The sequence below is a fragment of the Sceloporus occidentalis genome, unplaced genomic scaffold (assembly GCF_023333645.1).
Source record: "Sceloporus occidentalis isolate IW3139 unplaced genomic scaffold, rSceOcc1.0.p SCAF_2, whole genome shotgun sequence".
Classification (NCBI taxonomy): domain Eukaryota; kingdom Metazoa; phylum Chordata; class Lepidosauria; order Squamata; family Phrynosomatidae; genus Sceloporus; species Sceloporus occidentalis.
In genome coordinates, this window is record NW_028316982.1 from 33,520,866 (window position 1) to 33,537,224 (window position 16,359).

The 16,359-nt window shown below is 40.4% G+C and overlaps 1 protein-coding gene across 1 annotated transcript; it reads right to left on the reverse strand.

The window, feature by feature from the left end:
• Nucleotides 1-3,843: 3,843 nt before the first annotated feature.
• On the reverse strand, nucleotides 3,844-16,056 carry LOC149318132 (transmembrane 4 L6 family member 4-like). Its single transcript, XM_089509068.1, has 5 exons — nucleotides 15,884-16,056; nucleotides 15,013-15,102; nucleotides 9,640-9,791; nucleotides 6,500-6,689; nucleotides 3,844-5,840 (listed from the first exon to the last, which is right to left on the reverse strand). Exons 1-5 carry the CDS (start codon nucleotides 16,052-16,054, stop codon nucleotides 5,823-5,825), a joined length of 621 nt encoding a protein of 206 aa, XP_089365194.1. The 5' UTR covers nucleotides 16,055-16,056; the 3' UTR covers nucleotides 3,844-5,822.
• Nucleotides 16,057-16,359: the final 303 nt, after the last annotated feature.

The window sequence follows — 16,359 nt, forward strand, 5'->3', positions numbered from 1 at the left end:
CCAATGTTCTTTGGCAGAGAAAGCTAAAGACCTTGTAAAGCTACAAATCTCAGGATTCCATAGGATAGAGCTACAGCACTTAAAGTGGTGTTGACTAAGTCTACATCTAAGTGTATTATGTGAATTAGTGTGCATTTTTGCACATTTGCATTGATGGTTAATTGTCTTCAGTTTCCTGCACAAATTTGCATCTATTCACCCTCCCTCTGCTGAAAAGCATAACTTTTCAAATACATGTGAAGCAGACAGATAGTCAGAAGTGCAATAATGCACATGTTTACATATTTCAGCAGATACTCCATAGAAGCCACAGAGTTGAAGGGAGTTTTTCAGGGGACCCTCAACAAAAAGCCCAAACCCCAAGGCATTCTGTGTGGCCAGATCACATTCTGTCAACTGGATTGAGGAGAATTTTAAACATGTATACCAGCCCAAACTGCTTTATTTCTATGATGTAGATGGATCCCAAGACCAGCCATCCCCTGATGAACTATAGTCCCCATTAGCCCAGCTCACATGGTTAATGCCTATGGTTTATGGGAATTGTGATGCAAAATTCTCGAGTGCTCTAAGGAGCAGCCAACTAGACTAAATGTATGAACATGGCATACAGTTAGTATAGCGCTTAGAGGTTTAGCACTAACCTACATCACAACTGACTTCGACATTACTTAGTTGTGGCTGGACATGATCATGCAAAAGTAAATCCATGATTCAGACTGCCGACCTACAGACATTATATAAAATAATAGGGGCAGCAACTTTGGTCTGATCCAGTAAGGTTTGAACATTCTTAGTTATATCCTACCAAACTTTGGTATTCTGAACAGACCAACTGTCCTCCTAGAGAACAGGTAAACAAAATGCAGCACTTCCGATGTTGGAGTGCAGCTCCCAGCATTCCTCATCATTTGCTGTGCTGGGTAGAGGTGAGGGGAGTCCAAGCTCTGGTGAGCCACACTTTATCACATTTTTTCATGACACTCCTGGGAATGCAGACAAAATCTTACTGTCTCCTCCTATCACATTTTTTTTTCACAGTGCTGTAGTATTTAGTTGGAAATGGTCAGATATTTTGACAGTTTGTTAAGCAGATGGACTCAACCTTTAAATACTTTTCTGGCTGGCTGGCTGGCTAGCGCTTACTGCTCCACTGCACAAAACAGCAGTGAAATGCTGCTGCTAAGGGGCCAACTTGAACCAATTTGATTTCCTAAATAAGTGGGACTTTGTGGCTTTAGTCACTATTGTACTGACAGGAGTTTGAAGATGCTCTCTCTTCAATTGTTTTCTCTACAAAGAACTCTGCAAATGTTCATGACACCCAACATTTCCATTTGAGATAAAATGCACTACTTAAATTAGACTGGCTTTAAAGTATGTGTTTGTGATTGTTGCATTCACTACTACTTCCCTTTCACCCCTTCCTCTAAATTCCTTTTTATACTTGGACATTTCCCTTCATTGTGGTAAATAAAAATTCTCAGTAAAAATTTCTTTGCATGCAACAGTACATGGTTGCTAAGTTTCTATACCCCCTTTGTTGTTGTACAACAGGGATGTGTAACTGTAGCCCTTCACAAGTCTCATCATCCCTAGTCAGTGTATCTAAAGATGAGGACTTACAGAAGTTGTTTCCAACATTTGAAGGGCCACATTTGCCCACCCTTGTCTTAGCATTCTGCACAAGGTTTTTGCCATGTTTTGTGTATTTGGGGCTCTTGGTAAGTAAGTCCATTTTTCTTTCTTTTTCTTTTTCATTGTTGCTGGGCTGAAGACAGGGGGATCTTTGGCAGAAGGGTTTAGAAATCCCTTAAACAGTTGAGCAGACTAAGATATACCAGCTGGTATATGTGACTTGTGGCAGCCTATAAATGTTATGGGGTGGGGTTTAAAACCTTGCAAAATAAAAAGGGGGATCTGCCAATAAGGAAATTCATCCCCCTTCTAGGTCTGTTGTAGTTATTGTTGTGTGCCTTCAAGTCATTTCTGACATATGGTGACTCTAAGGGACCCCTATCATGGGGTTTTCTTGGCAAGAGTCTTCAGAGGGGATTTGACATTGCCATCCTCGTAAGAGTAAGAGTCCGGAGGTCATGCCAAAGCCACACTCCATTCCTAAGCACTGGAGTGCAGCTTTGGTGCAGCTTCCGGATTCTTAGGATGCATGCATCATTTAAATAGCATACCTCCAAAGAGACCCGAAGCAGCTTTATTTTGGCAGTCTGTAACAGGAGTATGACTTGCCCAAATTCACCCAGTGGGTTTACATGGCTCGGCTGAGATTTGAACCCTGTTTCCAACTTATGGTCCAACAATATTGCCCCATTATTGTTAAAGACTCTCCCTTTTGTTCATTGGGACTCTGGAAGTAAGGATGGAATTATTCTATGCATAAAGTCTAAGGTCTCTAATTAAGAATTCTTAAGACTCATCAGAAAATAAGTCCTTGTTATCATTAAGAAGAATCAATGATTATTACACAGAGGTAAAATTAAGAATAAAGCATGTGTGTGATAGTCCCCTAAAACTTTCTGAAGGTTTTATTATCAGCTGGTGTCTGTGAACTTCTGGTTATCTAAATGTTATGGATTGTTTGCCAGTCCACAATGACTGAGATCAATAACATTGAGTTAAACTTTACTAATATTTAGACAATCATCTACAAGCAGTGAAGCGCTGCCAGCTGGGATTAGCAAAAAGGGAAGTAATGAGTTCAAGTAATGGTGAAGGCATGTCTGTGGAAGACATAAGACCAACCATCTTGGCTTTCTTGGCTAGATATGCCGCACTACTTGCAGCAATAGAAAGGCAGTGGAGTATAACTTCTATAATCTTGTGGAGTAGAACTTCCATAATCTCCCAGTAGCATGGCTAGTAACCATGCTGGCTGGGGGATCCTGAAAGTTATAGTCCAAGAATAAATATCCCAAGCTCTAGGTATAAGGGTGCAGATGAGAGTGGCCAGGATTTTCTTTGAAGCTGTCTTTGAGCATAAAAATCTGGCAGTGTAGTCAAGTTGGTGGTCACGTTGGAAGTACTTGGGTAAGACTGTGAGTGAGTGGCTATAGTCCACTCCTTGTGCAATGCTTCTCCCCCAGCTTTGCAATGCCAGGTGAACAGTGCTAGGTCACAACTCCACACCCACCAGCAACTAATTGGCTAGAGGGACAGATCTGTCACATAGGTCCAAAACACACTGCAGAAATAATCCAGTTTGAGATTGCATTAACTGCCCTGACTCAGAGCTGGGGAATTATGGGAATTGTAGTTTGTTGTGGCACCAGAGCTCTCTGATAAAAAAGGCTAAATGTCTCACAAAACTACAGTTCCCAAAACTCCCCAGCGTTGGCCCAGGGCAGTTAAAGTGATCTCAAACTGGATTATTTCTGCAGTGTGTTTTGGACCTATGTGACAGATCTATCCCTCTAGCCAATTAGTTGCTGGTGGGTGTGGAGTCGTGACCTAGCACTGTTCACCTGGCATTGCAAAGCTGGGGGAGAAGCATTGCACAAGGAGATTCTGGTTACTAAAGTGAATGGACACAAGGAGTGGTGTTTCTGTGACAGCTTTAAAAACTTATGTTTGCAGTCCTAAGATACAACTCATTTGGACAGGAGGCCCACTGAAGCTAATGGAATTCCCAGGGGAATCTATGGTTTCAGTGGTGTAAGGGGTTCTTGGAGCCAGGGCACTATGGAAAGGGTGGCATGGAAAAACATCAGTGCCACTGCTGTTACTGCTCTCAGTCTTACATAAGCAAGGATGCTGTCAAACTGATTGTGTCAACAGGATCCTGGCCTGAGCCTCTGTCACTGAAAGAGAACCCCTGGACACATAATGTATAGCACATGGTAAGTTTATAAAAAGAACAAAAGAAAAGAGAACATTTTAATGATTTTCAGATTTCCCCCCCACCAGCACAATGTTCTGAATATTAGAATATATACAAAAAAAATTTGGGTAAAGGAGCACTTGTGGAATTGTAAGTTCATAAGCTGTAATAAATGGACAATAATAAAAAGACTGTTGGAGGTATATTAGCAGATACCACACACAGATGAATCCTGATGTTTGACTGGTGTTGTCAATCTTTTTATTGACGTTGGTCCTATGTACTGAAAGGCACAAAAAGATACAGAACTGAAGGTTTCCCTGTCAGAAGCAGGGTCAGAAATAAGTTTGGAATCCAGTAATTCAAAGTAATTCCAGGTGTTTAACTGAGGCACTATAAAGAAGGCACAGTAGTGGCAGAAATTGAAAATGTTAACTTTTTAGACTACAGCTCCCAAAATCCAGTGGCCATACTGACTGGTGGATTCTGGGAGCAGTAATACAAAAGTTGGAATACTGAGCAATAGGGGCTTCTTGTCTCACTGCTGACTGGGAAAACTGCCTCGGCTGGCCATGTAGCTGTCAAACTACAGTAGTCTCCTACTGGCTAGAATTATATAAATCTTCTCTGTCTTTTTGTGTATAAGAAGACAGATTGTACAAGACTAATACCAAGTCCAGCCAGGATGCCCATAATACCAATGCAATTCTTGGACCATAGAACTGATCGCTTTACAACCATGGCCCAGCTTTGGTAATCTTTATAGTATTTGATGATGGACAGATCAGAAAACATATTCACATCTTAAAGCAGTTCCAACAAACCAGAAGCCCTCCAGATAAATTGGATTACAATTCTCATGATCCAGAGCTAGCTGTCTGGGTGATGGGACTTGTAGTACAACACATGTGGACGATATTGGATTGAGGAAGGCTGCCCCAGCCCTGGCAGAAGGAAAACAAACACAGTCACCACCTTTTTAATACTGAAGATTTTGCTCAGTTGGAAGCAAGAAATCAACAAGCAATGTTTTTGTTTCTCACCAAACAGGTATAGTGTAAGGTTAAAATTATACCCTTTTAAACTTCTGCCTGTATCTTCATACATGACAATCATAACTGGGTGTACTGCCAAACTGCAGAATTAATGCAATTTGATAGTGCCATGGTACAATGCTATGGAATCCTGGAATCTGTAGTTTGTTGTGGCATCAGAGGTCTCTGACAGAGAAACTATAAACAAAACTACACATCCCAGAATTCCATAGCATTGACGTACGGCAGTTACAGTGGTGTCAAATTGCATTAATTCTGCTATGTGGATGCTGCATTGGTCACTGTTGTAAAGTTTACCAACACTAGGAGCCTGGAAAAGTTACGTTTTGGACTAACGATGCCAATCCAAGAATCTCCTTAGGCTAGCATGTCAACTGGATTTTGGGAGCTAGAGTCTGCAAAAGTAACTTTTCCTAGTTTTGCCGACAGTATGACCAGGTCCCCCACCATCAACCTAGAAGAACCAAGGGATCTGATACGAAATGAATTGGTGGCTAAACTGGAAGGGAAGTTAATTTTTAAAAAAGAATATGCAGGTCAGGGCAAATTTAGATTAATTCCTCTTGCTAAGCTCAGTGCTTTCTCATCATTCATGGCAGTCTTGAATTTTCTTCATTTGGTTCCAAATTACAATGGTTAACTGTGAGAAAACAGGGCATACTTGTTTACTCTAAAAAATCTGGCTTGAAATAGAAACTTGCAAAAATAAATATGCTGTTCCTCAAAACAGCTGCAAAAGTCATTGGGAGATGTAAACAATCAACAGGAAGGGAAAGGAAACCAGGTCTTGTTCTAAACAGGGAGGAAATATTCCCCCTCCCCATTCTAGACCCGCTCAGTGGCATGTGGCCCATCATATCAAGAGAAATGCCTGGAAAGGTATTCTACATATTGTCAGGGCGTGATCTCTGATGCTTCCACATATGTATGCTTTACACTGCGCCATCTCCCTAAAAAGAAAAAAGAAAAAGATAAATTAGCATTCACATGTTGGCGGCTGTTAGCAATATTCTTTTACAAAGTGCTAGTTTTACCAGAGTTTGCACCTTTGTTTTTCAACATGACAGCTCCCAGAATCCCCCTGTCAGCACAGCCATAGGGAATTACAGTTAAAATAAATAAATAAATGATGGGAGTGACAGTCCAGAACAGTATTGGGAAAAACTAACCTTCAAAAATGGTTAATTAAAAAAAACAGTAAGAAAATGATAAGACAATCAACATAGTAAAATGGCAACAGGCATTTTGCTACCTGAGACAAATGCATTCCTTTTCATTCCATGTACTAAAGCTGATTGGGCTGGCAGTTTATCTAGCAAAATTTCAATTTTATGTGGCATGGTGGGTGTCCCTCACACACCTAAAGACCAGGCTAAGTTAGGCTGCAGAACAGACTCTATGGCACACACAGCTCTGACCTCCAAAGAATGGCATGCCTGGGAAGTGGGAAGGAGTGGCTCAAGAGGTATGGTTGGGATGGAGGAATTGCCAATACTGCTCTCCATCATCTCCTACTCAAGCCAGTTGCCCCACTCTTCCTAACAGTAGGGCCAGTTCTGCCAGCAGGAATATCTGAATATTCTCTTGGGACCCACACATGTGGTCTTACCCCACAGCATCCACAACATTTGCAGTCGCCACAGATTGTTCCCAGGAGTCCATTGATAGCCTGAATGGCACAGAGCACCACCTGAATTCCACTCATTATCAGCAGCAGAGAAAAAAGGGTCAAATTCCAGGGCACAAGGTTCTCAGGTGACTCACAAAGTCTCCACAAGTCATGGTCCGCGAGGTAGTTCCTGCATGAAAAAAGAAAATGCATCAACTTTCCTGTCTATTACTAATAATACTACTAATGTCCCACTCTATACTGTTTATCTTGCTCTCATGCGTTCTAATATGTATTAGAGATTATGAAATAGAATCTAGGGTAGGCCTGTATGCATTAGACTGTGCACATATTGGAGTAGCTCTCAGTGGCTTCTGCTGGCTCTCTGTGGATAATTGTGAGACACTGCTTAAGAGGGACAGGTCTGCATCACGCTGCACATATGGGGATCACCAGGGGAAAGGATTAGGTGAGCAGTGGAATTCTCCATCACTCCCAATTCTGAATCCTCTAGCCTTCAATTTAGTCAGCAAAGGATTTTATTCACATCACCAAACCTTTGTTTGGGATTGTGTTAACAGAAACAGAGTCGGCAATACACCCTGTTGGTTACTTCCCATCTTGTTCCGGATGTTTCTCCTCCATTTTAGAACAGATTTTCCAAGGGTTGCAGGAAGATGGGTGAAAAAATTGTCTCCCCTCCCTCCTGCTTATTCTGGTGGACAAGAGGGTATAACCACCTATGACTATTTATATAGGTGAAGCAAATGCAAAGCATTTAGATGTCCTGTGAATAGGGCAAATATGCTGAGAAGTTGTCCTAATTGTTGCCATAGTTCTTGAAATTTTCAAAAATATCCAGATGGTGTTTCTATTGTTCTGTTTTCTGGCAATTACCAGCACTAGCTGCAACATTTTATTCTCATCTTCAGCTGGGTTTCTTTATCATTCTGAGTCATATCACAACAGTATGCTCTCCTCTCCTCTCCTCTTTTCTTTTTTTTTAATGTTTAGAGTTAAAGTGCTACAGAACACCCACAAAGTGCCAGTATAACTATATCTCTTTTTTAAAAATTACAAAATAATAAAGGAGAAAATTTGCTCTTCGAATGATAGGAGTACATCACCAAATCATGCCCCAGTTTTTACCTCCAAAATTACTGAAGAGCCCTAGTGCAGATCCAAGATAGTGCTATACACTGCCCTCCATCAAAGAATGGAATGAGTGTACAGTTTTTGTCTCTCTTATCCAAAATGCTTGAAACCAGAAGTGTTTTGGATTTCAGATATGTATGTATGTGTGTGTGTGTGTGTGTATCTGAAAAAAATATATAATTTTCAAATACCTGTATTTGCATATATGTACAAAATGAGATATCTTGGATGGGACTCATGTCTAAGCACAAAATTCATTTCTTTCATATACACCTCATACACACCTCATACATTTTATACAACACTGTTAATAATTTTGTGCATGAAACAAAGTTCGTGTACACTGAGCCAGCAGGAAATAAAGGTGTCACTATCTTAGCTACCCATGAAAACATTTTTGGACTTGGAATATGTCGGATTTTGGAATCTCAGCTAAGGGAGACTCAACTTGTATGTGGAAGTGATAATAACTAACAGTACCTTGCAACATCCAAGGGATTATATGGTAAGAACTGATGCTTATATAGAACAATCTGGGAGAGCCCTTATTTAAATATTCTAAGCCAAACAAACACACAAACAAAACAAAACAAAAACACCAGTGGATTTAATATGAAAAAAGATACATAAGAAACAGCAAGGGAAATATATATGAATATAGGAAGGTGGCGAATACAAAATACCATTATATATATATATATATATATATATATATATATATAGGAACAAAATGTGACACATGCAATGATTATAGAGAAAAAAATCCCGGTTGTTGCCGAAATCAACAAGACAAAATGACTACTGCATTAAAAGTTTATCATGCAAATATCTATAGAATAAAAGACCACTATATAGGGAACAGATCACTCACAATTAAACAAATTTCTCAGAAGCTGAAAGATGCAGAAAATTTTTGGTTTAGATCAATACATGTCCATGCATTAGCAAACGCAATGCATTGGGATGAGGGTGTCCATTCTATGTTACCATATTTGAGGACTACTGTACATCTTTCAGGAATATTACTAGAGGCCTGGTCTCCAAATTCTAAACTCTAAACTCTTCAAACTCTATATTACACTACTAGATGATAAGTATGGGGGGTGAGAGCTTGTGTGGGAAGCTGATTTAATCACTGAAACGACTGAAAAAGACTGGAAAGAATATGGTCTGGAACTGCATTCAAGTAAATTTCCATTTCTGTAAAGAAGAATGCATATAAGTCCATTTACAGATGGCATCTGACGCTAGTAAAACTATCCTATATTACCAATAATTCCTCCCCTTGTGTTGCTGAGGATGTAACTAAAAAGGTATATAATTAGATTTATGGCACACATGCTCTAATATAACAGAGCTCTGGCACCCAATTCTAATGCCACATAACTCAGGTTACTAAACACCAAGTAATGTAAGTATTTATCCTCCCTCTTTGTAGGAAAGAATCATAAACATAAAAAAGTATTTCTTTGTGGATATCTCTAGCAAGATTAATAGCAGTTGATTATTGGGAGTCTGAGGGGGAAAAGATGTATGTTAATGTGTTGGAGGAAAATATGAAATCAGGCTTTGAATGAAAAATTGACTGAAAGTAATAAGGATCTAAAAGGACTAAAAGAGAACATGTTTATGGAAACACATAGGCCCATTACTGAGTTCATGAGATCTGGCACTGAAAGTAAAGGCCCTTATACAGTGCACTGGCAATTTTGAAAAGGACTGTTGGACGAAGCTTGAATTCTGAGGGAAGAGTCCATATTTCGACTTATAAATTTTGGAAAAAAAATGCATCATTATTATTAGTAATTAAAAATCTTAATTGATTTAACAAGGTTAATTTATCACATTGACAATACTATTTATGTGCTTACAGATGTCAGTATTTGTTCTGTTCTGTTATAAATAACAACATGTTTTTTTAAAAAAGCAGTGCCACCCACTCCTCAATTTTGCTACAATTGTGATAGAATTCTAGGGTATCTCACCCGTCTTTAAATGGGTAATTCCATTCCGTGCTGCCATTGACTGCGTTGGTAATGAGACATTTCGGTCCTAGGTTCAGAGCAACAGCTGACACAATAAAGCAGTATCCAGCACCCACAACGCCCACTGCTGCAAATATTATAGAAGTAAACATCTGTCGGAAATGAAAGGTAGAACAGAAATCAAAGTCCATCTAAAACCATCCAGCTGGCTTGTTTATAGCTTACCAGTTTCTATGGTTCACAAACATGTAATGAGTGTGTGTGTGTGTGTGTGTGGGGGGGGGGTAATCATATCAATTGAACTCTTCTAACTCACCTGTGGCTTGACAGGTCAAATGTTAGGTTCTCATACCCAAGATATTGATTTTCAATTATTTAACACTGGCAGAGTTTTAGAGGCCTGAATCTTCCATACTATTTTAGGCCAGATTTTTTTTTTTTTGGGGGGGGGGGGTCAGACTTGAAAGATCTTTATTGCTGTGTCTCTTTTACTCAGTACCCGAAGTCCATGGACCATAGTGTAGTGCAACACATGCACACTGACTTAAAGAATCCTGAGCCAAGGAATTAGTTCTGTGTAATTCCTTGAGTATTTGTTCTTTCCACACATACAAAAATCATTTTTTAGCTGGATAATTTAGAGCAGCAGTGAGGATGGGTATTTTGCAGCTGGGAGTCAAAACACTTGCTGGGGCACTGCAGATCTACCATTAGGTCCTGATAAATTTTCCACAATAATACAATAATACAGTTTGTATAACAACAGAGTTTGAGTTTGATTCTAACTATATGTGCATTGGATTTCAGCCTTAAACAGCAACCCCACAATATCTGCTCAGAAGCCTCCCTGAGTTCCCAATTAACTGTTTACAGAATTTCAGCCTTCAGGGTTATTCTGCTAAATGAGGGCCCCATTCAGACTGGCATCAAAAAACTGGAAGGAACTGGGCTGATTCAGATGCCCCTCCGCCGAATCTCTCCGTTAGCAAGTGCCCACTACAAAAAGAGGGGCATTTTAAATCGAATGCATTCTGTGCCTGCTGTGAAGGTGCCTGCTGTCAATCAAGCGATCGTCATGGTGACGTTTTTGCAGGGGCATCGGAAGTGTCCTCCCCCCTCCTTTTTTTAAAAGAGCCATGCACAAAATGCCCCAAAGTGTCAATTTTTTTAAAACCTCTTTTTTGTGTGTTGTGTGTATGTGTGGGCATTTGGGTCAGATCTGCCCCTGTTCCCATTTTCAATCCCGTGCAAGCTAATGCATCCCCCACTCCTTGCCCCCCAGAATGCCTCTTACACATGAAATAATAATAATGATGATGATAATAATAATAATAAATTCCTCACCTCAGAAATGCCAGTAAAGGATGCAATTGCCATGCATTATTTTTTTTTCTTTTAAAAACAATTCAGGGCTGCCTCTGAATTCAGTAGCAAAAGCATGTATCATTTGTCTAATTGACAAGAGCAAAAAATGTAACATTCGCATTGTAGGTCTGCCCTTTGATTGTAACATTTGCATTCGCAACATTTCCCCTTTGCTGGAAGCGAGCAGAGAAAAGGGAAAGTGCACAAGCTGCTAGCCCTGCTCTATCTGCCTCAAGAAAAAAAAACATGCGCATATTTGGTCGAAAATAATTTTAAAAAATATGAAAGGGGGGGTGAGCACCGTTCGTGCCCTGCCTTTGACCTGACCTGACCTGACCCTTTTCCTCCTGCTAGAGGAGCTTTGCCATTGCCTTCCACTGAGGCTGAGAGAGTGTGACCTGTCAGTTCCAACTAAAGTAGACACATGGAATCAATTGGGAATAAAATGGAAATGCAGCGCAGGCATTCCTGTGGCATCCTCATATAACACTAATAATAATAATAATAATAATAATAATAATAATAATAATAATAATCCAGGAGCAACAGGAAAGTAGAACAAGCAAGCACCCAAAAAATAATGCGCATAAATTGTCAAAAGAGGCTGATTTCCCTACATCCCCCAGCTTGGACCCACAGCCCTACTTCCCTGGGCAATCCTCCTTCCTTCCGACCCTCACCTCCCTTTGAGCTTTCTCCACCACCCCCTACCTCCCTCTGACAATAAGCAGCCTGATTTCCCTACATGCCCCAGCGTAGCCCCGCAACCCAATTCCCCCTGGAAATCCTCCTCCTCCTCCTCCTTCCTTCAGACCCTCTCCTTCCTCAGGGATGCCCATTGACCCTTTCCCCCAGCTCCTTCATCCTCCTCCTCCTCCTGCTCCGTTTTAGGATCCCCTCCATGGCTCCCTTCCTCCCACGGCCCCTTTCTCCTCCTCCTCCTCCTCCTCCTCCTCCTTCATCACTTTCTACACCCCCCACCTCTCTCTGACAGCCCTCTGCAGCCCAAAAGTCACCCCTGATTTCCCCCTTTCCTCCTGTCACCCTTTGCATCCAGATTCCCCTTTTTTCGGCTCTTTCCTCCTCCTCCTCCCCCCCTCCCTTCTGATGAGGGGAGGGAATGCTCTGACCTCTGCCCGCCCCCTGACCCAAATCCTTCCCTAATTTGCCCCGATCATAATCAAGGGCAAGTTCAAATTTCACGCAACCCAAGTCTTTTGAGAAAAGATGGATTTTAGCCCGAATCTGGATACCTTGGTGTAAGGGGCATTTCCTTGCTCAAGCCCCGACATGGATTGTGATGGAATTGGATCCAATATGAACTTCACGTGCAAGAATCACTTTCAAACCCGTTTTTTACTGTAGTCTGAATGGCCCCTACATAGACTTTTTCTGTTTGCTTTTCTGCATCGTTCATTTTTAGTAATTTCCTACCTTGATTACTATAATTTTATTTTGACCAGTCTTCCATTAACTTGCCTTAGTGTTAAACTCACCCATTTAGTCTCCTGCTTAGTCTTAGGTGGTATCTACCCCAAATTTGCCCCATAGTCCCCTCCAGAGCGATGACAGGGGAGCATCCACATGTCCTTCCTGCTCTGCCACCTGCTACTGCAGGTTCTCCCTCTGAGGCAAAAATCAAGGTGCCAGGTCTGGGTGCTTCATTCTAATCTCAAAGTGAGCAACTCATGCCTGCACCGATGGTGCAAGGTGGCACAGCAGGACATGCATATGAACAGCTGCCCACCAGAGAGCTCTAGATTTTCTCAGAATATCAAGAGCAAAAGGTGAGATTTTAAAATCCATCTTGAGGGATATATCACAGATTTGGTGCTGAACTGGCTGTACATCATCTGCATAGTTAGCACCAGAATTGGGGACTGGGCCCTGTGTTGTCCATACTGATCACTGTAAGTATGGGGCAAGGACAAGTTATTTGGTCTATGCAGACAGGGCCCAAGTCTATCCAACATTCTGCTGCCAAGATTATTCTTTTGGCATGTGGTTCTGATTGTGTTACTCCACTTTTGATGTCCATGTATTGGTTATTCACACCTTTAGGATTGAATATAACCTTCTTGTTCTAGTTTATATAATTTACATAATTTAATATCCATGACACAAAAGGCGAATGGCAGTGAAGAAAGAGATCAAGTCTTCTCCCTCCCATACCAGGGTGGTAGCAGTTAAGATGGAGGGCGGACCTTTCATCTGCCTCCGGGACTAGGCATGGTGGTGCTGTGTCTGTTTCTTCTTCTCTCCCTCCAAGGCCAGGGTGGTCGTAGTTGGAATAACTATTTTTTCCTATTTATATTAATCCTTTCTTTCCTACATATTCTTTTTTTTTTTTTGTTTCAGTGTATGTTGTTGTTGTTGTTGTTGTTGTTGTTAATCAACATTGGGAGATAGGGGATTTACAAATTAAAAGAAGTACAATATAGTTAAAATACAAAAGATCAGCATTAAAATGCAATTAATCTATTAACAATGCTAAAAGCTATTTAAAACATGCAAAGAAAAATGTTTCAAAGCAGTTTAAAAGATAGTAGAATTAAAACAGTAGAGCATGCTGCGAAAAGCCCTTTCTTTAAAATCCTTTAGTTCTCAAAACCCTGTCCAAATAAAGAAGTCTTTTCCTGCTGATGGAAGGACAGCAAGGAAGGGGCCATTCTAGCATCCTTAGGAGGAGAGTTCCAGAACCTATGGGTTGCCACTGAAAAAAACTGACTGAGAAGTTTCTTCAGTGGGGATCTCTGCTTTTACTGTGTTATATTTGTAAAGCACAATGTAAATTGAAGATGCTGTATTAAAAGCAACAATGATAATAATACTAGCTTTCCTGAAATTGTTGTAAGTTTCTTCAACATGTAGACTATTTATAAGCCACACACTTTGATGTGTCTGTGTATTGCTTGTGACTAAAAGCTGCAATCCTGTGCAAGTTTACTTGGGAGTAAGCTCCATGGAACAGTGTCTGTGTATGTGCCTTCAAGTCTCCTGTTGACTTATGGTGGCCCCATAATTTCATAGGCTTTTCGTAGGCAAGTTGTATGCAGAGATGGTTTGCCAGTTCCTTCCTCTGAAAAATAGATGACAATACCCACCCGTGAGCTTGCCATCCATGGATCTGAGCATCCACGGATGTCAAGCCCTGTTGTCCCCAATGGTTGCACCACTATGGAACAATGGGACTTAAGGTCCTGCATTTTTTCATATCCATGGGGGGCGGGGAGGTCTGGAACAGATCCCTTGCAGGTACAGAGGTCTGTCTGTATTTAGGCACCCATGGAACAGAGGAGGACTGAATTGCAAGTAAATATGCATAGGATCTGACTGCTCAACATCATGATGACAACAGATAAAGCAGTGAAAATGAATTAATTTTGATCTAGATCAGGGACAAGCAACTCAGGTGGATCCGGGGGCTAATATTGTCCCCTGGGACCCACTGTGGGCTGTATCTGCTGCTGCTGTCAGATGCTGACATGCAGCAATGAAGGTTTTAGATAATATCCTCAAGTGGAAAGACATATTAATGAATACCAAAGTCAGGATCATCCATGTCAAAGCAGTTCTAATTACTATGGGTTGGTGTGAAAGCTGGATAGTGAAGAAAGCTGACAGGGGAAAAAGTCAACTTATTTGAAATGTGATTCTGGAGGAGAGTTCTGAGGAAACCATGGATTGCCAGAAAGGCAAATGAATGGTTCCTAGAACAAAGCAAGCCTGAACTCTCTCACTAGAAGCCAAAGTCACTAAATGATTGTACTTTGGACATATCATAAAAGGCCATGATTTATTGGAGAAGATGCTAATATTTAGTAAGAGAGGAATACTATACAGTACTACCAGAAGGGATAGACCTGAGTTTGAAAGACCTGTTAACAATGTCACCTGGAGGTATTAACCTGGGCACTTTAACTTGAAGCCAACTTGATGGCACATAACAAAAACAACAAATTAAAATATATATTTCCATATCATATGCAGGTTAGACCTTATACTTACTGCAAACCTCTTTCCACAGCTTTCATTACCACAGCATCCACAGCAATCATTATTCTTAAGACCCAAAAAGACCAAGGCAGGAAACACCATCTGATGACAACAAAAACCATATATTTTAGGGCTTGATAACTCTCATTTTAATTGCATTTAATCTGAGTGCTGCTATACTGTCTGTCTACTAAATTACCACTATTGCAGTTTGCTTGTCTACTTGAGAGTAAGCAGAAGTACAATTTTCAACAAGCAATGCATTTCAGAGTATATTAACATGCAAACCAACCCCACTGAATGAATTAGGACTCACTCCCAAGTTTGAAAAGCTAACATTTGGCGCTATATATATATATATATATATATATATATATATATATATATGATTGACCGACAATGTTTTTCATAGAAATACCTTTATATCCCTGCCTTACCTATATTAGTTATTGCTGTTAAAAGTATGATGTTGGATTAGCAGGACACCAGTCTGATCCAGCAAAACAACACCAATCCATCAAAGACAACACAACAGTGAAGCTTTATGTTCTTTTTAGTACATTAATCAAATGGTCTGGTGTCCTTATGTCTGAGATTTAATTCATTTTCAACTTATTCTGCTTCTATATTTCCAGTTCATTATTTTACCATTTCATTGTTCAGTTTGTTGTTAGTTTTTTTTCTTGTTAGTCAGCCTGAGTGATCCCCCTGGTCAAATGGTAGGATATAAAAATGCATAAAAGAATACACAAATACTAATTATTTGATGTATTGGCAATATAATTTCCAACTCCAAGTGTAAACAGGGTTTCAAACTTCTGTAAACTCTATAGACATTAGCCAATAATGAAAACAAGAAATGCATTACACTTGATGTACTCACCAGTACACCAGAACCCAAGATTCCTCCAAAGTACCAGACTTCAGTGGAAATACCATCGCTGTCTTGCACTGTTCCTCCCGGGAAAAACAACAAAATATTGGCAATGGTACAGAGCACAGCCAGAGGAATGAGTGTAACTCCAAGACACTTTGCACATCCTCCAGAACACATGTTTCTACAGCAATATTGTCCACTTCACTAAAGAAGAATGGCAGGCCTTCCTAGGATCCCTTTAATGTTTAAAGAAGAGCTTCTTTTTATCTTTTAACACAATCCACTTGTGTTTTGGATCCTGCTTTGGGATGGTTTTCCTTAGCAGAGGTTTCAGTCTGCCAGAAAAAAAAAGTGTTCTGTTTATTTATAAGGCTACACTGTCATAATCTCATTTTCTGCATATCTTTCCCACTGCCCCCACCCCATGAGATTACGTTCAGAACAACCTCTGAATTTACCATGACAACCAGAGCACTCTGTTA

Excerpts from the sequence above, each read along its gene's own strand:
- LOC149318132 (XM_089509068.1), bottom strand. The coding sequence starts at position 16,054 with ATGTGTTCTGGAGGATGTGCAAAGTGTCTTGGAGTTACACTCATTCCT. Across the intron at positions 15,103-15,883 it reads TCTTGGGTTCTGGTGTACTG|ATGGTGTTTCCTGCCTTGGT; the intron begins GTGAGTACATCA and ends TGTTGTCATCAG. Across the intron at positions 9,792-15,012 it reads GCTGTGGAAAGAGGTTTGCA|ATGTTTACTTCTATAATATT; the intron begins GTAAGTATAAGG and ends CATTTCCGACAG.